Here is a 22,044-nt window from a genome sequence, read left to right on the forward strand (position 1 = left end):
ACCCCTTGATTAAGGTGCAAGGGACGGATGATCCACCACTATCCCAGTCTACTCCCAGTCTATCAATAGAGCTTGTCGAAAGTGGCAGCCGTCTCGTATAAATAGGTGCTATCAACCAACTTGCGCTCCCTTGCAGTCCTTCCGTTGGTGCCGTCTAGCCACGCTTCCTCCTCCGTGAGTATTGATCCCATTTCATCGGTCATCATTATGTCGATACTAATCCAGTGCTCTGTAGTTAATACTTACAACCATATCTAAAGCCGCGCGCCGCTTAGACACGTGAAAGTGGACGACAAGAAAAGCCCACACCATGGACGACAACTCCAGGGCTGCCTCGGGCCTCAAATCCGACAATATCTCAACCGATAGCGAGGTCATTCTAACGCCTGATCCTCCTTCCCCAAACGATGCACCCACCGATGATGCCTTGCTCGATACTCCCGTCCTAGGCGCCACAACACCCAGAGGTTCAATGCATTCGAGAAATCCATCTTTCTCCGGCAGTAGCTCCAACCATGAGGACTGGGATGGTCCGCCTTTGGATCGCTTGTCTGTCCTTGACCTTCTCGACAACTTCGCGTTGCCACAGCAGCTCGAGAAGCTGCAAAAGGGCATCACAGCTCAAACAGACAAGGTCCGCCGCTCGAGGGAAGCGATCAAGACCAAGACACAATCTGCGCGGGAACGCATGGTTGAGGAATGGAGACGCCGAGTTCCTGAGGCCGATGAGCAGCTGGACAGGTACCGCAAGCAAATGCAACACCGTATGGACAAGCTCGGAAAGCGGTGGAGTGACACAAAAGTTATCAGTGCCCGTGAAAAGGTATCTTTCATATTTGGTGTCTTGAACATCTTCCTCAGTGGATATCTTATCGGTGCATATCCAGAGCATTTTCATCTATGGTATACTGTACAACTTTTGTACTTCATGCCTATCCGTTTCTTCACTTATCGTCGACGTGGATACCATTACTTTGTGGCCGACCTTTGCTATTTTACCAACCTTTTGCTAGCACTCTCGATTTGGGTGTTTCCTGGCTCTAAGCGTCTCTTCACTGCCTCTTACTGCTTGGCGTTTGGAAACAATGCGGTGGCTATCATCATGTGGCGCAATTCACTTGTCTTCCACAGTTTCGACAAGGTCACCTCGCTGTTTATTCATATCATGCCATGCGCCACGCTGCACTGCATTGTCCACCTGTTCTCTCCCGAGAAGCAGAAAGAGCGTTTCCCTGCGATTTGGACCATCAAAAATTCTCCGCCAGGATCCCCAACGGCCTATGCCAACGTTGTCTCCATGCTTGCTTGGAGCACACTGCCCTACATCTTCTGGCAGCTCTTGTACTACGTCTTCATTACTGTGCGCCGACGAGACAAGATCGCAGCTGGACGGCCTACCTCCTTTACTTGGCTGAAGAAGTCATATGCCAAGACCTGGCTGGGAAAGTTCGTACTCCGACAACCAGAGAAATTACAGGAGGCAACATTTATGTTGATCCAGTATTCTTATGCACTCCTCACAATGCTGCCCTGCCCGTTATGGTTCCTTAGCCGCTGGGCATCCGCAACTTTCCTCATGGTGGTCTTCACTTGGAGTATCTACAACGGTGCTACTTACTACATTGATGTATTTGGCGTGCGTTTCCAAAAGGAATTGGAGGCCATGAAGGCTGAGGTCGCTCAATGGCAGAATTCCCCAGAGCAGATGCCACAATCACCTCCCTTTGGAGCTCGCCCTGATGAATCATCTGCCAACCAACTCACCCAACAGGGAGTAGCGCCCTCAGCATCGACCGGCCAGATCCCCTCTATCAATGAAGTCAATCGTGAGAAGGACATGATGATGGACACATCTTTGTCTAAAGATGATGCCAATCGACCCATGAGCGTGGACAACATCCCACTTCTGAATGATACGCAAGCGTCTTCCTCTACGGGAGTTGAGGGACGACCAGTGAATAATACCCGAGGTCGACGAATAGATTAGATATTGTTGACGAGAAATGCAGGCAGGTAGAGTCTGGTAATTTTATAAGCTATATGTTAGGAGTATCCCACCTGAATATTATATAATACCTACTTGAGACAATGCAATTAGCCCATAGCCTTACAATGATCATTTTGACGAAGACTATCCATTGCCAGAAAACATGTAAAATTAGGAGCTTGAAGAATAATCTAATGTCTTCTTTTAATCCATAGGTGGATAATTTAAGTGGTAGGAAAACGTGTAAGCGTAAGCATAATAGCCCACCACACTGCACTCGTCTCGGGTAGTCACATGAAGTTTGCTCAAGCTCATTGAGGAAAAAGCAATGAATGGGGAACCACCATGGGCTTTTGTGATACCCACGCTGAGGTCCGTCGGTCGGCTAACATTCTTTCATCTATACGTCATCCGCCGATTTAAACAAAGCTCTTTTCTATTGACTGCTCAGAAAAAAAAACGAGACCAAACCATCATTCAAACTGTTTGTTTTCACGCGTACAAGTATGCCATCCACGTCAACTGCAACAGTCTTCAGGTTCTGTGAATAGCCGAAGGACCCCAAATCGCACTCGTTTCCCACTGATTTTGAGCTGCTATGATGGACCTCGAGAATCTGCCTCGAATATTCCTGCTTTCTGCTCACCTAAAGCCGGAAGAACTGCACCAACTCGAAGAAGGGATTCCTACGTTGACGTACGACATCAATGAGGCTGAAATCGTGATTGGCAAGATATCGCAACCTAAGCGCGCTGAATTTGAACTAAGAAGAGCAAAGCTTAACTTCCTACCTTCGGAAAAAGCACAGGCTCAATGTGATGAATCTTCGCTCAATGAAGTGGCGGACGCGGACGATGGCCCTGACCCTAAGCGGAGGAAAATCACAGGACCCGTCGCCATGGGAAGCGATACAGTCAAAGTTGTCAAGTTGGCGTGGCTCTTGGACTCGTGGGAGAAGGACAAATTACTCCCTTTGGACCAGTACTTGATCTACCAGTGCAGCAAAGTACCGGCACGAGAAACAACACCTGTACCCGTACCTGTGCATATGCCCAAATCCGAGATCGAAGCTGTATACGGGTCCCCAGTCGGTTCTACTTCTCCAGAAAACAGCATCTTGGAACGGGTTCTTGCTGAACAGAAAGCTGGGCCAGCGAGCACTTCACCACGCACCCGTCATAAACGGCGCCATGATGCCTCGGCGACATTATCACAGACCGCGCCGAGCTTGCTCCACCAAACTACATCGGAGCATGATATCGACTTACCTGCGATGCCCGGGTTTTCAAAAACTATCTATTCTTGCCAGCGACCTACTCACATGAACCCGCCAAACGAAGACTTTGTTAAACTTCTCATTGAGATACGCACTATCCGTCAGCTCCGAGAAGACGGAGTGGGCGTAAGAGCGTACTCGACATCCATTGCTTCGGTGGCAGCGTACCCTTATCCTCTCAAGAATCTCCAAGGTGAGAATTCCCATGAGTGCTTCTAGATCAATTAGCTGAACTGTCTTCCAGAAGTCGCGCGATTGCCAGGTTGCGGTAATAGAGTTGCCGAACTATGGCACCACTGGAAGGAGACAGGGGAGTCGGCAGAAGTACGTGAAGCTGATGCAGACCCCAAGATATTTGTTCTGAAGATCTTCTTTAACATATGGGGCGTGGGGGCTGTTACTGCCCGCGAGTTCTACCAAAAAGGTGAGCTCCCTAAAAATAGTGTTTATGAATCTTGGAAGTACTTACGAGTCGCAGGATGGCGAGATCTAGATGATCTGATAGAGTATGGATGGGCTACTCTTAGTCGCTCACAGCAAATTGGTGTCAAGTATTACAGCGAATTCCTCCTTGGGATTCCTCGAAGCGAAGTCACCTCCATCGGCGCTTCCATTTTGAAGTACGCTCGCAAGATCGATCCAGGATTCGAAATGATTATTGTTGGAGGCTACAGACGAGGCAAGCAACAGTCGGGCGATGTGGACGTCGTTTTGAGTCATCGGGAGGAGAACATGACACTCCACGTAATATCTCAGATTGTCGTAGCCCTCGAGAAGGCTTCTCTGATCACTCATACACTGACACTGTCGACTCACAACAGTGAACGAGGGCAACGTCCTTTGCCATGGAAAGGACAGAGCTCCCAGAGTTCGGGTTTTGACACACTCGATAAGGCATTGGTGGTTTGGAAAGACCCAAATCAAGAAGATGCGCCACACAGACGAATCGACATAATCATCAGTCCATGGAAGACAGTTGGCTGCGCGGTGTTAGGCTGGAGTGGCGGAACGACTTTTCAAAGAGACCTTCGGCGATACTGCAAGAATAACAGAGGGTACAAGTTCGACAGTAATGGGATTCGACGTAGGGATGATGGTAGATGGGTTGATCTTGAAGGGACCTCAGCCGGCGATGTGGCTCCTGATATGGAAACAGCAGAACGAAGGGTTTTTGAAGGCCTTGGTCTGATGTGGCGTTCACCTGAAGAAAGGTGCACTGGCTGAGATGACACAAATAAAGAGGCCAGAGTTGTGTTCTGAGAGAAAGAGCAACGCAATTGGATAAAACCCATTCACGGTACGTACTATTTTGGGAGTATTGTATTGACTGACAGCTGAGCTGACATTGAGTTGTGGATACGAGCATACGAATAGCTTGCGGAGTTGTTTTGTACCTGCATTGGACTGCGGAGTTTTGACAACTAGAACATGCAAACAACGGCCGACTTCCATTATTCAGCCCACAAAAGATGCAAAGTAATTTGGTTTCGGAGGATAGTCATACTATCTCTCCGACGGGACTAGACTACCCCTTCTAGACCTAGAGTTTGTCCGTGGTCCGAAAACTCGCTCTTTACGAATTATGACCATGACGGGTTGACTCCAAACTATAGATCATGACGACGGATATCGGCTCGTCGGCCAGGGTCGTCGGTCAGGATGAATATGACACGAAGGGCACTCGACATGCAGGATAGAACGGAATAGAGTATCATTCATACCCAATACGATTATTAATTGCCAATTGAACCCTCCGCTTGTGCTTTGGCCATGCAAGAGAACAGTTAGAGTCGGTGGATTGTTGGTCCAGGTGGAGTTAGCTCGTCGGGAATCCTTGGGCCCGCTCCGTTGTTTCAGTGCTTGGCTTTTGATGATCTTGTTGTCCGTGTGTCCATTATTTAAGAGCCAGCTAGAGCCGACGACACCTTGACACCATCACTATATCAACTCGTTCTACTTCACTTCACTTCTCAATATCCTCCCAGGCCTCCCTCAACTCACTGCCATCATGTCTCTCGTCCTTGAACTCCCCGCTGAGTACGGGTAAGGAATATTCACTCCTCACAAGCTTAACCGATGAAAGGTCAACTAACTTAACTGGCAACTCAGCTACGTTCTCGTTGCTGCTACTTCCACCTTCTTCATCAACACTCTCCACGTTGTCCTCACCAGCAAGGCTCGCAAGCGAAGTGGCCTCAAGTACCCCATCCCCTACGCTTCCAACGAGCTGGCTGAGAAGGATGCCGAGGCCTACAAGTTCAACTGCGGTAAGTACTCTATACTGTCAGGTTCTTATGTACTTTCGTCCTGAACTAACTTCTTCGATAGCCCAGCGTTCGCACGCCAACTTTACAGAGAACCAGATTTCCTTCTTGGGTGCTCTCTTGATCTCTGGTCTGCGCTACCCTGTTGCCTCTGCTGTCCTCGGTGCTGGCTGGGCTGTTTCCCGTGTCTTCTATGCCATAGGTTACTCTGCTGGTGGTCCCAAGGGACGTATGGGGTGAGTGAAGCCTCTCTTTCTATTAAACTAACATTTGTACTGACTCGAATGCAGTGGTTCCATTGGCTCTGCCCTTTGCGATGTGTCGCTCAAGTTCATGGCCGCCTACACCTCCGTCATGTATGCTCTGGGCAACTAAGTTGTTCAACTGTGCTTAGTCGAATATTTAATATAATACAAGTTCTCATATCTGTACCGCTAAACCTTTGATAATTACTCCGTTATTTCCATGACATGCTTTTATATGTGACCATTATACGCCTGCATTTCCGCCAATTGCGACGTCATACTAATTAACTCGTTCAAAATTCATAACTTCAATCGTTATTATCACATCCTGATAGAATATTCAAGTGCTTAATATATGTCCCCTCCCGTTCACCTTTTCATTCTCCTCCTTCTTAGCTCTTGGCTCATCGTTTCGTCTTCCTCAGCGGTTTCGACGTGTTGATTTTGGTCTGTTTTGAAATCATCGTCTTTTTCAGTCTCGGAAAACCGCTCGATTCCGTTATTGCCCAAGAGATAGTCGCCGTAGTACTTCATCGCATTGAAGAGCTCTTCTCCAGTTGGGACAATGTGCTCTTTGGGAAGCAAGAACCCGTAACTACCGGTATCCCGAAGCTTGATCTGGTAGCTGTAGTGAGCTCGCATCTCATGATAAAACCAGTCAACCGCCGAACCACCACCAGACTCGATTCGAGACCAGTATCTGCCGCCACTGTGCTCACGTGCAGACACCGCACCTTCGCATGCTGACGCTACCGTATAAGTCTCGCCGTTCGATAGGCGTATCGATTTTGCGATACCTGCGGCTAGCTCTTCCAAGTTCTCCAAGTTGGGCGGATCAATGGAACAGGTGAACGAATAAGGGTAAAGAATCTGCTGGGAATATGAATGAAGATCAACCAGACCAACGAATCGGACGTTATTGTTCCAGGTCTGGTTACGTGCCCAGTCCGCGATCTGGACTGCCTCAACAGCTTGGAAAGGTTTCTCTCCCCCGTAACTCTCGGAGCATGGGTCTCTCTGGACCTGCGAGCCGTCCCACTCATATCCGTAAGCGCGATCAAGATCCAATCCGCGGCAGAACTGAAGGTTGGTTTGTTGCCGCGTTTTGCGCCAAAGTCGGTCCACGTGCCAGGTGTACTCGAATCCATCAGGGTTAGCAACAGGGAGGAAGATAAGGTCGAACTCGTCCAGCAGCTTTGTAATCATTCGTTCCTTACCGTAACTAGTGATGAAGGACCATGCCAGATAGTTTACGGTGCTAGTAGATATCCACTCGCGAGCATGTGAGCCACCCATAACCATGATGGTCTTTCGTCGAGGTGCATCTGGTGCGGTTTGTGGAATCCCTACGCGTAGAGCAGGTATGTCACGGCCTTCGTAGGACTTGCCAACATTGATGAATTTGACGTAGGATGGAAACATAGCCTCAAGCAGTCGCATCCAGCGCGTTATTACTGGTAGAGATTGGTAGTCCTGGAAAAAGAGGTTGTCTCCAGGCGAAGAAGCAACTTTGACCACCGGTGCAAAGGTTTTCGGATCGGCATAGCCTGGGCTTCCACCGGTTGGAAGCGAGTTATAGACAGCGGAAGCCAAGTCTGGGATCAAGACTGAGTGCGATGTATGTAGCGACTTAGGGAGCAAGCTGAGCAAAGGCCGAACCTCATCAGCATGCAAACGAATGTCGACATAGTCGTCGGTGAAAGCCCAGACATCGAGAAATAGACGCGCAGCGGCGTCGGCTAGAGCGCCTTCTTCGTGGGAAGTGGTAACATTGAATCGAAGCACGAGCTGCTTAACATATTGTGCGCGCAACTGATTGGGGATGGGTGGCGGGGTTATGTCCTCGGTCGGTTTGCGTCCAAATACAGACTCGATGACTTTGTCGCGAAGTTTGGTAAGATAAGGAAAGATTCGAGTGTTGGACTGGATGTGACTATTGGTATTGTGGGAATCTGAGATATCGCGCTGAGGATTGATACCAACGGCGTTGGCGCTGACGTTGGAGGCCTGCAAAAGCAGCAAACTCGCTGTCAGCAATTGCAGCTTCATCTTGAAGATCCGCTGCAAGTACGCAGTTGATGCGGGCGATAGACGCTAATTGACTACAGCATATGATGGAGAGAAAATGATCAACTCTCGGCTGAAGCGCCTGGTTGATGGTCGTATGTATGGAGTAGGTCGTTATGATGTAGCGTGAATATTAGAGATAAAGAAACTGACAAATGAGGGATGGTAAGTCTAATAAACTGGAGAATGCCCCGACTGACGAAACATCCATTCTCCAGTTGGGCTGACGTGGGTCATGGTTTCCTTTTTTGGCATCCAATGACATTAAATTGGGACTGCACTTCAGTTCAGCAGACATGAAAGAATAGTAGTCTACATAGTAGGTTCCATCTTAATAAAAAGACAAAATAATAAGTGACCCCGTAGTAACTGATCTTCAAGAGTTCGACTTTTCTAGATTGTGACGCGCACTGATTCGTAATACATACAAGAACTTTCCCCTCCAGTTTCCATGACACTTCAACAAGTAAGACTATTGGAAACGGAATATTATGGATCATGAGGCTGTTAACTACCTCTACATACAGCATTGCGTGCGTACTGTACCCTAAATGGCACAACAGACTACGAACAGCATGGATCTATCGATGGAGCCCCTTTTTCGCTACCGCTTAGAAAGTTCTTAAAGTTCTCATTGCAAGTTCAAATCTGAGGCTGACAAGAACCTAGCTCAAGGCTCCTCAATTGCAGGCGTGAGAGCTATATCCGTGCCTTTGCTTCCTCCGATAGACCTCCGCCGTAGTAAAGCGGAAGACGTAAACCGTTTCTTTTTATCGTATCCTTTTCCAAGGCTTTTCCGCCCATACTTGCAACGTTAACACGAGAGCCCAACGGCTACTGTAACATATCTTTCAAATTTGTAAAAATGTCTTTGGTGCCTGACATGCAATTTCGGTTCAGCTGCAGTCAATATGGGAACTCGAATGAAGAGGTACATGCAATACGTTAGATCACCAGCCACATTGATGCTCCCAGGGGCAGGCTAGCGCATGAAAGCCTTTTACAGCGGGACTTCCAGGCCGCCCTTCCTTCCAATCCATCCATACGGGCTTTTATGTGCTCCCTTACCCCTAACCAGCCACGCGCTCAAGAGCCTTAGTAGTGGGCCTGCTACACTGTCGGGTCGACTGTGCATACCTAGGTTCCATCGTAGTCTGACGGTCCAGCCCGGTCCAGCCTATCCCAGCCTAGACGCTGCGCTACGCTCTGCGCTCTGTGTGCTGCGCTGGACCAATTGAGGCTGCAACGCCAGCCCCTGGCCTGGTGGGAAGCTCGGAAAGCGACTGCTGCTCTGCTCCATCAGCACCAGTCTCGACAAAAACGTACCTACCTTACCCATCAACTACATCAGCAAAGACCCGCGATTCAGCTTTTATACGCGACTTTTGCCCTTGCTCTACTTTCATCATCGAAATCGACGTCTACAGTTGTCTCAATGAACGCCGCAGCGACTGTGCTCCAGTCTTCTGTTTGGTAGGTCATTAGACACCTGCCACCCTCTATTCCTACACCTTCTCATCGATATCCCCTGGCCCTCACGACAACGCCCTGGCTGGCCGCGTACCATGATCAGTCGCTGCCATGGCTTTCCTTCGCCGCCGAGGCAACAACACCATGTCTAGTGAGAATGATATGCGCCGCCATACATTCTTTGAATCCAGCGCATCCGGCGACATCGGTCCTGCGATTCCCTCCCAATCAAGTCAGAATGACGAACAGGGCGCTGGCGAATCTTTCCACCCCCCGCCATCTCACGATTTACCTCGCGACTCGACCACCAGCAGCCGTTTTGAAGACCCTCGTGAGAGCCATAGCGAGAGTCGCCCTGGGAGCCGCCCTGCAGGCCAAACCGAGAACCGCCCTGATACCCCTCCCATACAAGATGAAAACAGCAAGCACCATCGGTTTTCCGTCTTACGCTTTCGAAATGCGAGTGATTCGCAGTTGTCCCTTCGAGCCAAACAGCAGTCCGAAAAAACTCCCCCAGTACCCCGACGTAAATCACCCTATGTTCCCCTTTCGTGGTCAAGAACATAGCAGCTAACTAGTGTCGATCCAGCCCCCGAAATCATTACTACCGCTCCTACGAATGAACTCAACAAGGGACCAAAGAAGAAGTCATCCAGGATAAGCTTGGCAGCCAGATTTCGACGCTCGACAGATATACCCCGTGACGGCAACCATTCAAACGATAATTTCGACCGCCAGAAAACACTTCGGAAATCCTTTACCGATGACAGGCGACGCCCTGCGCTTGAAACTCTGGACGAACCAGAATCACCACGGCCATCTACAACAGCCACTACAAGCAGTCCTAATGGAGCTATTCTAACACCCCCGAATCGACCGTCCGAGTCATCAAGGTCTGATGCGAGCTCCAATGATCACATGTCTCACCAGAGTTCATCTTACCAAAGCCCGGAAACGACACCCAAGAAATCGGGCCCATTTTTCAGATTACGGAGACACAAGAAAGCGCCAGAACCTCTGTTCCCATTTGCACATTTGCAACAGCAAGGGAAAGCACCGCCTGGTGTCTCCTCTGCTTCTTCACTTGGTATCTCTGCTACTCCTCGACCAGCCTCGGCCCAAAGTCACAGAACAGCTGGTGGGAGCACCACAAAAGGTACAGACTTACAAACAGCTCAATCGCCTGCTACAACTTTAGTTGCTCCCGGCGGTACCCAATCAGGCCATTCCTCGCCAACTAGAGGTAATCTATTACGAGGAAGGTCCTCTACTATGAGTTCGATGGGCCGAGACTCCAATGATGATCACCTTCTTCCACCGACAACCCGGACATCATCTTCGACTGGCCGTAAAAGCTTTGGTGATTTGTTTGGACTGAGTCGTCTAAGGCAGAACTCTGAGCTCAGTCGTCAGGGCACGTTGACCCCTACTACGCCTGCTTCTATCGGATCCAAAAACAACTCACTTCAGCTTGCCAGAGATTCTTTTGTTCTTCCTGAACGCAATGAAGACGAGTCGCCTGCCAAATACCTTACCCGAGTCGAAGACGTTGCTAGTCGGGGCATTATTGCTGCTACTCTGTCAAAAAGTGCTGACCCATTCATGACGGCTGTCCTTCGGAGCTATATGCGCAGCTTCGGCTTCTTTGGGGACCCTATGGATATGGCAATCCGCAAGCTGCTGATGGAGGCTGAGTTACCCAAGGAGACCCAGCAGATTGATCGCTGTCTGCAGGCATTTGCAAACCGCTACCACGAGTGCAATCCGGGCATTTACTCGTCGCCCGACCAGGCTTATTTCATTGCATTTTCGTTACTCATTTTACACACCGATGTTTTCAACAAGAACAACAAGCACAAGATGCAAAAATCTGATTACTTGAAAAACACAAACGGGGAGGGCATTTTTGACGACATTCTGGAATGTTTTTATGACAACATCACTTATACCCCTTTTATTCATGTTGAGGACGATTTAGAACCAGGCGCTGATCGTTATGCTGCACACAAGTCACGACGGAAGCCTTTACTCGCATCTACAGTCAACGACCCCGCAAAACGGGCTATGAAGGAGCCCATTGATCCCTATACCTTGATCCTTGATGGGAGTTTGGACGCGCTGAGACCCAACTTGAAAGAGGCAATGGAATTGGATGATCACTATAACTACCTAGGCACCGCACCCAGCTTGAACCTGAAGGATTTGCAAAAAACGTTCTTTAAGACCGGCGTCCTGCAGATTGTGTCAGCTCGATCTCGGCCAGATGCTTTCATGACGGAACAGACAGCCAGTAACCCTGCTGAAGCGCACCCTGGAATAGTCGATATCAAGGTTACAAAGGTCGGGTTGCTCTGGCGGAAGGACGCAAAGAAACGAAAGGCACGATCTCCTTGGCAGGAGTGGGGAGCTATTCTTACAGGGGCGCAGCTTTACTTCTTCCGGAACACAGGCTGGGTTAAGTCACTAATGCATCAGTACGATAATCACATCAAGGCAGGGCATGATGGTGTACCGCTGATTTTCAACCCCCCACTCCAAGAGTTCAAGCCAGACGGCCTTATGTCTACTTATGCTGCGGTTGCTCTTCACGATGCGGCGTACAAAAAGCACAAGAATGCTTTCGTATACGTGCGTCAGGGTGGCCTAGAGGAAGTACTGCTGGCGGATAACGAAGAGGAGATGAACGACTGGCTTGCTAAACTCAACTATGCTGCCGCTTTCCGGACTACAGGTGTTAAGATGCGCGGTGTTGTCGGCGGTAATTATGATGGGCAAGGCCGTCGTGGCCTTCGCAGGCTTGATAGCGCCGATGCTGCCACGCTTATTCAGACACCAACAGGCCCTGTATCCATTGCTCGAAGTCGTATAGATCACAAGATGGCCGAAGACATCTCGGCTGCTCGGCGAGACGTTATGAAGCAGAAAATTGAAGAGGCCGACGAAAATGTCCAGGAGATCCAAAAGCAGCTCGAGGACCAGCTCAGAAACGCACGCCATCTCCAAATCTTGGCGCCAATCCAGCCAAGAACAAGGGAACAGCTCTTGGCCGCCGCTGCGCGAATGTCTGCACAGATCAAGTGGACTCGTCAAGACATGTGGAAATCAAAATGTCATCGCGATATCTTGATACAAGACCTCGAGGAAGAATACCCATCTGAAACATTCACCCCTACAAAACAGACGTCAAATCGACTTTCACAAAGAACTGGGTCACCAACTCCACGCGCCAATGTGGGACGCAGGGGGTCAAGATCAACTCATCATTCGGGAACCGACGGCGATCCAAGAACACCTACAGAGCCTCAAGTTGTCCACCTACCCAACTCCGCCGAGGTCACCGAGGATATAGATTCTCCCTTGGATCAAGTTTTCACTACACCTCCCCAGAGCGCAACAAAGCGCCGGCACAGCTCACGCGATCTTTCCTTCGCTAGACCTGACGCAGCCATTACAAGGCACGGATCCATATCAAGCATAGCACAGTCTCCTATAACCTCACTGCCGCAGGCCCCATTAACGAAGCCTCTTTCACAAGACGACAACTCCAAGTCACCACAACGCCCCGAGGATGACAATCGCCATGACCCTGATGCCGAAGAACAGGACTTCCTGGAACAGACAGGTTTGCTTGAACAACGGCCCAGCCGTGATCCTACGGACAAAGCGACTGTTTCAACAGGTGCAGATCCCGCTGCCGAGTCTGGTACATCCGTAGACAAGCTTGACAGAAGCAAAATTCGCCGCAGTCTCCAACGAACCCTCCGAGAAGGCGCTGGGCATCTCTCCCATCATCGTAGTAGTCGCAAAGGCAAGGAAGTAGCTGGTTCAGGAGAGGAATCGGCACAAGATCATCAGCTTGCAAGAGGCACAGGAAGCTTTGTGGTTCATGGAAAGAAGGCGTCAGTCATCAACTTTGGTGATGGATTGCAGAACATGACCCACGACGAAAAGATTCGCGCTCGAAAGTCCTCGCAGCAGTACGATATGCCACTATCGCCCATGCCGAGCGGCCCAGAGGATGATGATTTCCATTCTGCTATTGGTGTACCTCTTGAAAGTGAGGAAACGAGTGGGCAAACGAGTGAGCGCAGAGAGTCCATCGCAAGCGCAAGCACTGCAACCGCTAGAAGCTTTCGTGAGCTACATAGAAAATACTCGACTGCGCAGGGTAGAAGTGCGTCCGCCGGCGGCAGGTTAACGATACCCTCCGATACGGAGAGTGAGGTTGCAGTCAGCTTCTCAGATGGGCGCCGAAGCCCTTTGCCTCCTATGGAGACAGAGACAGATGAGGAGACAGACGATACCGGTGCTAAAAGAGGTCGAAGCAGCAGAAAAGACGAGTTTGAAAGTCGAGACTCGGATTCTGAGTCGGTCCAAGACGTTGAGCAGCTCCCGAGCCGCCCTGTACAGCCTGTCAACGCATGAGCCTGGCGTGAGATGGAAGGCTTTCAAATAACGCGTTCTCTGTATATAGCAATTTTTTCTTAAGTTCATTCTGCAAATGGGCGTCGCTGGGATGGGCATATCTCATGTCTTCGTTTTAACTATGAGTTTCAAGCAGAATTGGGAGGTTGGTGTTGATGGCTCATGCGATGTGCCGGCCACAAGGGCGTATGTACTTAGATATCCTCATATTGGCCTCGGGCCTCTGTTCATTTGTGTTTTCTTGATTCGGACTTGGCAGGGCATTTAAAAGTAAGCGTTAGAATTATATATGAGTGGTTCACTTTACCTTTCACAATCTAATTAGCTGGACTCAACGATACAGCATGAATCAATACGACAGTGGGCAAAGTCTGCCAAGTTTTGAAATATCTGGAGAATTTATACACATTTATACTTGAAAACACTTACGAGACACATGGAAAATTAAGACTGAAACGTGGGGGATGGTGATCTAGATATGCATATAGTATGGACGCTATCCCCTACTGCCTATTTCTTGCCCTTCTTCTTCTTCTTGGATGGCGGGGGTGCCTTCTCTACCTTAACGCCTCCTCCACCTACGAGGTCCAGAGTCTCTTCCTCCTTCACCGTGCCACCTTGCGTAGACTCTCCGGCCTTCTTCTTTCCCTTTTTGCCCTTAGGGCGGTACGAACTTCGGTCGCGCAATGGCAACCAGCGCTCGGGGTCCGGTTTGGTGCCCTCGACGTAGTTCTTGGGCAAACGGATCTTTCTGCGTCGCTTGCGCGTCTTGTCATCAGTCCCGGAGGGTGCTGCTCGCTTCAGAGTCGAGGATCCGATTTTGCTGGCAGGAGCGGCTACGCCTGCACTGAGCAGTGACGCAACATCGATACCTTCGACGAGCGAATCAACAGGAGGGAGGTTCTGTAGGTGTTTCTCGATGTTGGAAGGATCCGAAGTAGCAAACGCGGCAACGAGACCAGCCGTGGAAATATCGGAGCCCTTTTGTTCATCGCATAGCTTTTGGAATGAGCGGCCCGCGAGTTGCAAGTCTTTGGTGCTAGATGACTTCATTAGCTCGATACCAGCCTCTTCCAGAAGGGAGCTGGCCGGGCTGGCCTGTCGGGATTGCCAGTATGTCGCAGCCTTGACAAGCTCTGCCTTTGCCGATGACTCTCGTCCTTGTACCCGCAGAAGAGTCACAGTCAGCGCAACTAGCCCGGGACTAAAACGAGCGTCGAGAGGGCCCTGGGCTTCGGCCTTTTCAAGGCGCTGGAGGAATGACTCAAGGATTGACAACGCTGAACCGATGTGTCCACCGTTAAGTTGTATTTGCACGATGGTCAAGGCAAGGCCAACGTCGTGTGGTCTTTTCTGAGCCAGCCCCTGAAGACTTTTCAGAAGCTGGTTCCCTGTAGCCCCTTGCGAGTTTGCGGCAGCGTTAAGGACAGATAGAATGCTGATGTCGGTGGAGGTCGTGGGGTGCTGTGCCTGAGCAAGAAGAGCGTCTGTACGGCGCTTGACTCCGGCGCCTTTCAAAGCTTGCAGGTCGACGGTAAGCCTGTTTCTTCGCAGAATGTCGGACTGATGCTGGAACAGTTTCGCGTCCTTCTCCTTAGCTGTCAGGGTAGAAAACCTTCGCTCGACAAGATAGGGGTTCTCAGACTTGGGTTCCAAAGCTACTAAGTTGTTACCAAGAATGAGTGCCAGGTCAGGATCTTCCTCTCTGTTGTGTAGCTGTTAGCTTTACACTCGTAGCAATGTAGTCACGAAACGTACTTTGTGCTGTTTAATGAGTTGTAGAGGTCAAGAGCCTCCTTAAGTTTGCCCAGCTTGGCAAAGACGTATGCCTGTTGTGCTAGAATAGGTCGCATCTCGGCTTGCTTATCCTCTTCGGTAAGGTCGTCGGAGGCATCACACAGTCTGCTAGCCCGCTGCAACAAGTCGGCGGCAGTTTCGAGGGATCCGTTAGCAATGTGCGCGCATGCAGCGTTGTAGCACAATTCAAACCCATCAGAGTCCTGAACCGCGACCTTATCGGTGACCGAGTATCCTAGCCAGCTAGATTGGGCAAAAGCGGCTCTAAGATTGATGCCAATGTCGTTCTCCTCATCGGCGGGGTCGGTATCAAGGAGACGGCTGTAGATGCTGCAGGCATCATCAAAGCGCTCGGCACGATACGCAACCTGTGCGGCAGCATGCTGCAAGCCTCTGTTCTTCTCTAAACCTGCAGACCGTAGGACTACAGTAGCCTCATCAAGCTTTCCCGTTTTATAAAGCGCATACGCATGTTCGAGTGCAGTTCTTGAAGAAAGAAGGGGGGAAGCATCCAGGATGGCGCGCAGAGCGTCGTCGAAGCGATCAAGCTTTAGTAGTGCGATGATTCGAGTATGCTGGCTATCGACGTCGTTTTTGTTTGCCTTGATTGCGGCGTTGGCAGCCTTGAGGACTTCCTCGTGATCTTCGATGGAGGACTGGCGCAACAAGGCGCTCAGGGCGGCGGCAGGATCTTGAGGCATGATGGCGGTGTTGTATTAATTAGAGAACCACATGCATGCCCGATCTGGTCTGTAGCTAGGTCGGGACAAGCCCAGATTTATCGATGTCGATCGTCGCTTTCTGTCGTCGTTAAGGATTAAGACGTGATGGGATGACCTGTCGTGTGTCTTGTTCGGTCGTGGTGATGCTGGCGGGGCATTTTTGGACAGCGGGGCACAGCAATTCATCCAATTCCAAGCTGTCCATTCTGTGGCTCAAGATCCCGACCCACTTTAACAAAGTTGACCACTACCTATTGCTACTGCTCCTTGATGCAAAAGATATGTTAGAGAACTATTTATTTTTAATCTTAAAGAGGAATATGGTCGATTGTGTAGTCAAAAGTCCTGCTCTTGACTATGTATCTACATATCTATAGATACCCTGACCACTGTCATTATAAAAGATATAGGAAAGTTCCCGAGGCAAGCCAGTGCTTTCAAGTATTTACCAAGAAATACAAAATTCGAGCAGCCTTCAACCATTATAATTCGTATTTACCTGTCATTCAAAACTTCGAACGACTCATTATCCGTCAGCTATGATCGCTTGAAAGGATTCCACCACTTCTTCCGAGCCTGTGCCTCTTCGTTATGGTACGAGTAGTAATGCGGATATGCAGCCATATTCTCATATGTCTCGGTTGGTCTTTGTTTTGATAGACGTCGTCTGATCTCCCCGAGCTTGGTGGAATCCGACTGTATGGTAACTATTGAGACTCGGTTATGGGGAGCTGACTTGTCTGGTGAGTGCCGGCTTCTAGAACTTCGCTGACGATGACGGTCGCCAGAGGAATGTCCTCGGCGACTTGTGTGTTTCTTCCGCTCTGACCGTCTCTCGGATTTACTCCTAGCTTTATGGTCGTGCCGATGGGATCTCTGTCGTCCCCTGCTCACAACACTACTTTGTGAGCGTGAAGCTACTCTGCTTGACAAGTCATTTATGGTGCGGATTGCATCCAGACTCGAGCCATTTGAAAGTGCTAAGAGAGACTCGTAGTTGAGCGGCTGCCCCTTGCCATCACGAGATGAGCAGACGACATTGGTCAGGGCAGTAGTAAGCCTCTTGACGATGCGTCTGAGGGCCGATCGTGCAGGAGCTAGGGTACGCTTTAGATTCATGATCCATGCAACTGTTATATGCGACGTGCAATGCGGAAATAAAGACTCACCATCGCCCTTCTCAAAGCGAGAGCCATCTTTTGAAAGCCGCGAAGCATATGCTTTACGAACTCGTGATCGGTCAGATCGAAGTGAAGCACTCAATGTTGACTGTGTGTCACTCAACGACCCTGCATCATGCTTGCGGGCACCCTTTAAGAGTGACAGACATTTGGTATAAGTGTCTAGCAGCGAAGTGACTGCATTTCCGAAATTGCCCATAGTTTATTAAAAATTGAGATAACCCGTGCGATGTCGCAATGCAAAGGCGCAGCTCGAGCAGGACCGAAATTATGGACTGTCAGATTAGAACTGGTCAGTTCAACTGACCTATTGTGACTTTCCAGACCTCAGCACGTGGGTGTAGGCAAAATGGCCAGGCGCTAACTTGCGGCTGTTACGTACAGTACAGCCAAGATTTGATCACCCAGTAAAAATGCATGTCAAATCACGGTTGCAATATCAGACACAGAAATTGCGCAACAAAGTCACCATGGATGCTCATGCACAAGAAACGGTGATTGACTGCTTATCAGCTGCAGTAAACCAACAGGCAACTCGCCTGCTTGCTCAATATGCAGCCCGATGAGCCCATCGACAGTGGCGCTGATAAGACGTGCCTATTCTGCTCTGCATAGTAGTACATATCTGGAACATCAGCAGAGGCCTCTCGACCGCATCTTGGGTACAGTACAGTTCATGCTGTATCATCTGCACAGATACTGATATACCCTCAAGGCTCAAGAATAACCTCCCCGCACCCACTTCATGACTCTCTCCGGTCCTGGCGGGCCCTGTTCCGTAGCGTCGCGGGCCCTGAGGGACGGAAGGGTAAACCCGTCATTGGTTTATCATCTGTCAATCGAAACCCTCTGGCAGGCTTGGCGTCCTTAAGGGTGTGGGGGTGGACCAGCCAGAGACCGTCTGCTAATCAGACAGTACTCTGTACCTAGGCCGGTTATTGTCCCCTGCACTCACTCAATCACTCAATCAACAGTGCATGCATTTGCCCTGGGCTGGGCTGCCCGCTCAGTTGATACAGTACCTATCTACTGCGCCCGTTGCAAATCGCGTGGCTGCCCCCAAACTCTGACAATGATTGCAAGTCCCTTGAGGGGTCAGGGACCAAAAGATTCGAGGACCAATAATACACAAACGAGAGGTGCTCGGCACCTATGTATATTCAGTTATCAATCAGAGATGCGTTGAAAACGGTCAGAACCACCACACCGGTCGATATCGATGCAGCATCTAGCGCCAGGATCCTTTGAAGATTACAGTACAGCATCCTGCAGTCTAGCAATGGCCCTGCTTGGACTCTTTCCAGGTATCCGTACCTTCTCACCGCGATGGATCTTCCCTCCACCCGCGGGCTTTGTTTGCTTTTATCCTTCTCGGTGTTACTGATTGTATGCGTCTAACTTGGATACGTACCAGACGGCACCGTTGGCTGTAACGCGTGGGATAATATACATGTTCAGTACGTACATACTGATACTGATACTGGCTGTCCCCCCACCCTGGCTGCTTGGTTGCCGGCTTTGCTCTGTGGTGCCAGGACCATCTGCGGGTCTCAACGTGGGAGTTGTGATGCCATCAGCCGGCCTGCGGGCGCAGTCGGTCTGAGATTTCGTGGGCGAGTTGGAGAAAAAAGAGTCAGGGCAAGACTCAAAAGCGGGTGATAACGTTGCGAATGCGGATCCTGGACAATAGATCGCTCACATCAGGTACAGTTAGCAGAACCGTACGGATACCCAAGGTACGATAGGATACCTGGCCGGCTCTTAATTCTGCTGCGTTCGTCGTCTTTATCACCCTGTTGACCAGGTACGTGAAAGTACCTACAGCACAATTGGTCCGGATCATACAGTTCAATACTATTATCCCTGGAGTTCAAATCTCGACATTGATCGCCCTGCTTCGCTTTATCATTAGAGCCGCCCGCCTTTTTTCTTTCCTTCTTGTTTATTTTCTTTCATATTCCTGCTCCTTTGGCTACCTCATATTTGGCTCCTGCTGCCACCGATCTTTCCATGGACAACTCACCTCGAACTCGATCTCTTTCTTCTATTCCCTGGTTTGACGAAACTTAATGTCACCTTCTCCCTCTCCCTCTCGTTCACCCCCACCGGCCTCGACGCCGCAGGTCGATGAGTCTCAGCTTCCCAAGGGACAATGTCGTTACATTCTCATGATACCTGAGCTTAAAGGTCAGCGGTGCGGCTGTATGGGGTTTGATCACAACAAATCCCTGCCTGGTGCCACCTGTAATTGTGGCCATCTATCATGCTATCACATTGCCACTGCCGATGCGCCAACACCCAACACCAACAAGTCGGAGATCGACATAGTCAAGCAACAAGTACAAACCTTGGAGGAAAGGTTACACCGAGATGACCGTGATCGAATTTCCCATATCATCACCCGAATCAGCGCATTGGAGGAGTCGGTGGAAAAGAACAAAGAAGAAGCAGACATCGAACTCAAGAGCTCATATCGCAATGCCGCTGCTGCATGGGCACTTGTTGCACAATTACAGCAACAAATGAAAAGTATGGAACAAGTCATGAAGTCCCAGGTTGAACAGATGGCAAGGACAACAAGAGAAATGGAAGACCTGCGTAATCGTCAACTGGAGCTGCTAGATAGCGATGAAGTTCTGGAGGAACGCATTGAAAAGTTGGAAAGCGTTGGGCCTGTACTATCGCCGCCTCAAGATTCTGGCCCGTCTGATGCGCCTTCCAGCATTACACACCTCTCGCCCACGACTACCATGACCTCACAGAGGACCTTGGAATCATCATACGGCCCTTCAGGTACACAATCTGCAGTCGCCGAACCTTCGAGGTCATGGACCGTACACGTATCTCTGATGCCTTCTAAGGACACCCCGTTTCCATTCGAGAAGGATACAACCTCATATAAAAGGTGCCTCTCCCGTGGGCTCCACCGTATGCTGGCGGTCGAGGGCGACGATGTTCAATCGTTCACAAATGCTGTATCACAAGCTTTTGAACCCTTGCTCAAAGGAAGGCCATGGGTGCCCCTCCAAGCAAAACTTTGCGACGCTGAACGTCTGCAAGGGTTGCCCATGCTGCGGCCGTTAGATCCTAGGCTCCTTCAAGGCCAATATGACCGGGCTTTTCTCAAGCAACACTGCGCCGTACTAGATGCGGGAGGCAAAATCGACTCTCTGTATCTCGCAATGGAACATGACTCCCTATCATGGAACTTTCTCAGGCGGTCACCTGTCTATCTGCAAGGGTTAGAGTCAGCCTGGATACATGACAGTGTGCTCGACAAAAAGGATGAACAAGATCTTTCAAGGGTTCATAAGGGCGAAGAAGGAGACGAGTCACCACCTGCTGGCAACATTGTTGGGGCCTTGACAGGTCTCAAGCGCGGCGTGTCCGATATTACGTGCCCATCACTCGATGATACCGAACTGCCAATGGTTAAAATGCCACGGACATGCAAAACTTCACCGTTGGAAATACGACGGGGAGTAGAAACTGCACGATAGAATAAGAAGCAGAAGTATTTGGACAGAACTTGATGAAAGCGATTTCTTTTTGGGGGCATAAAATGGGCGTTACACTTTTCACTGGGAGTTATTGATACCTCGGGCATAGCGCTGGCCCATTCTTCTCAAAAGAACGCGCCTGCTCTTTTGGTCTGCTTTGGAATAGAAGGATAGGATTAGAAGATAGAAAAGAATCATTTTACACTCAGATTTCGTTATATTATCGTTAACACTGCAATCTATGTGACAGTGTTATGATGTTGGTAATAGAGAATGTGAAGGCTGGGCTTATGTTTCGTTCAAGGATACCTATGCTAAAAATGAATACAGATAAAGGAACATTGTCTCAAGCCTCGTGCAACACTTTACTGGACACAAAGATAAGCAGGTCCCTGGCCTTGTATGATTGTACAACGATCATCTGTATATACCTTACCTATACCCATGGGGATAGAGCGGAATCATTACAAGATTTTGTGTAGCCATGACTGATGCAGAATACCCTTTAATGCTCGATTCCGATATACATGGAAAAGAACCCGCAGAATTGTGTTCTATACTGATAAGATGCTCTGCGAACACATGACGCTTAGGTTGTTAGCCAAGATATAGATGATAGGATCAGCCCAGTAGACTCTTGCAACCAAAGGCTTATTTCAACCCGAAGTTGGGTTTCGGGACACTGGCAGTATGGAGAATAAGACAATAGTACTTTCAAAGAACTCAAAGTGTGAATGTGTCCGTCCAAAAAGATTCGGTGTAAGTTATCTCAATGATTTAGATATTCTTGCATACAGACCCTGAGAATAGGTGTTGCCGTTTCGGGAAAGTGCCCGTCTAGGAGCTAATGATTCTAGTGCATCTTATGTTCCTCTGTATCACTGCTGGCCATCAACGGATGAAAAGTAAGATATTCATCTGTAAATTCAACACTACTGAATTGATGGGACGATAAGAGTTTTACCGCCTGATCATTTGAGCTGCTTTCAAGAAAGCATATTTGTTGCAACACCATATTCCTAAAGTCTCACTTGCACTTGCACTGCACTCCAAGGATATGCAGATCTAGCGGCGGAGCAGCCGGCCACTTAACCTCCGGTCAGTCGAGCC

At 49.5% G+C, this 22,044-nt stretch overlaps 8 protein-coding genes across 8 annotated transcripts; 5 read left to right on the top strand and 3 right to left on the bottom strand.

Moving 5' to 3' along the window:
- The first annotated feature begins 39 nt into the window (after positions 1–39).
- Positions 40–2,012, top strand: B0J16DRAFT_43134 (uncharacterized protein). The gene is made up of 2 exons (XM_046133846.1): positions 40–174; positions 236–2,012. Exon 2 carries the CDS (start codon positions 311–313, stop codon positions 1,985–1,987), a length of 1,677 nt encoding a protein of 558 aa, XP_045990297.1. The 5' UTR covers positions 40–174; positions 236–310; the 3' UTR covers positions 1,988–2,012.
- A 281-nt stretch (positions 2,013–2,293) lies between these two features.
- B0J16DRAFT_43161 (uncharacterized protein) lies at positions 2,294–4,906 on the top strand. Its single transcript, XM_046133847.1, has 4 exons — positions 2,294–3,456; positions 3,508–3,687; positions 3,742–4,560; positions 4,614–4,906. Exons 1-3 carry the CDS (start codon positions 2,586–2,588, stop codon positions 4,485–4,487), a joined length of 1,797 nt encoding a protein of 598 aa, XP_045990298.1. The 5' UTR covers positions 2,294–2,585; the 3' UTR covers positions 4,488–4,560; positions 4,614–4,906.
- Positions 4,907–5,006: 100 nt separating this feature from the next.
- B0J16DRAFT_330828 (uncharacterized protein) lies at positions 5,007–5,945 on the top strand. The gene is made up of 4 exons (XM_046126511.1): positions 5,007–5,306; positions 5,373–5,530; positions 5,592–5,763; positions 5,818–5,945. Exons 1-4 carry the CDS (start codon positions 5,272–5,274, stop codon positions 5,900–5,902), a joined length of 450 nt encoding a protein of 149 aa, XP_045990299.1. The 5' UTR covers positions 5,007–5,271; the 3' UTR covers positions 5,903–5,945.
- On the bottom strand, positions 5,946–8,063 carry B0J16DRAFT_330829 (uncharacterized protein). The gene has a single exon (XM_046126512.1). The coding sequence runs from the start codon at positions 7,819–7,821 to the stop codon at positions 6,142–6,144; it is 1,680 nt and encodes a 559-aa protein (XP_045990300.1). The 5' UTR covers positions 7,822–8,063; the 3' UTR covers positions 5,946–6,141.
- Positions 8,064–9,167: 1,104 nt separating this feature from the next.
- B0J16DRAFT_330830 (uncharacterized protein) lies at positions 9,168–14,129 on the top strand. Its single transcript, XM_046126513.1, has 2 exons — positions 9,168–9,835; positions 9,899–14,129. Exons 1-2 carry the CDS (start codon positions 9,421–9,423, stop codon positions 13,732–13,734), a joined length of 4,251 nt encoding a protein of 1,416 aa, XP_045990301.1. The 5' UTR covers positions 9,168–9,420; the 3' UTR covers positions 13,735–14,129.
- A 6-nt stretch (positions 14,130–14,135) lies between these two features.
- On the bottom strand, positions 14,136–16,429 carry B0J16DRAFT_367720 (uncharacterized protein). Its single transcript, XM_046130150.1, has 2 exons — positions 15,493–16,429; positions 14,136–15,439 (listed from the first exon to the last, which is right to left on the bottom strand). Exons 1-2 carry the CDS (start codon positions 16,230–16,232, stop codon positions 14,245–14,247), a joined length of 1,935 nt encoding a protein of 644 aa, XP_045990302.1. The 5' UTR covers positions 16,233–16,429; the 3' UTR covers positions 14,136–14,244.
- Positions 16,430–16,710: 281 nt separating this feature from the next.
- On the bottom strand, positions 16,711–17,885 carry B0J16DRAFT_43209 (uncharacterized protein). Its single transcript, XM_046133848.1, has 2 exons — positions 17,423–17,885; positions 16,711–17,350 (listed from the first exon to the last, which is right to left on the bottom strand). The coding sequence occupies exons 1-2, from the start codon at positions 17,631–17,633 to the stop codon at positions 16,791–16,793; spliced, it is 771 nt and encodes a 256-aa protein (XP_045990303.1). The 5' UTR covers positions 17,634–17,885; the 3' UTR covers positions 16,711–16,790.
- A 1,202-nt stretch (positions 17,886–19,087) lies between these two features.
- Positions 19,088–21,239, top strand: B0J16DRAFT_330835 (uncharacterized protein). The gene has a single exon (XM_046126514.1). It carries the CDS (start codon positions 19,504–19,506, stop codon positions 20,932–20,934), a length of 1,431 nt encoding a protein of 476 aa, XP_045990304.1. The 5' UTR covers positions 19,088–19,503; the 3' UTR covers positions 20,935–21,239.
- Positions 21,240–22,044: the final 805 nt, after the last annotated feature.

Source organism: Fusarium flagelliforme (assembly GCF_020744385.1).
Source record: "Fusarium flagelliforme strain FIESC 12 MPI-CAGE-AA-0113 chromosome Unknown B0J16scaffold_1, whole genome shotgun sequence".
NCBI classification, from domain to species: domain Eukaryota; kingdom Fungi; phylum Ascomycota; class Sordariomycetes; order Hypocreales; family Nectriaceae; genus Fusarium; species Fusarium flagelliforme.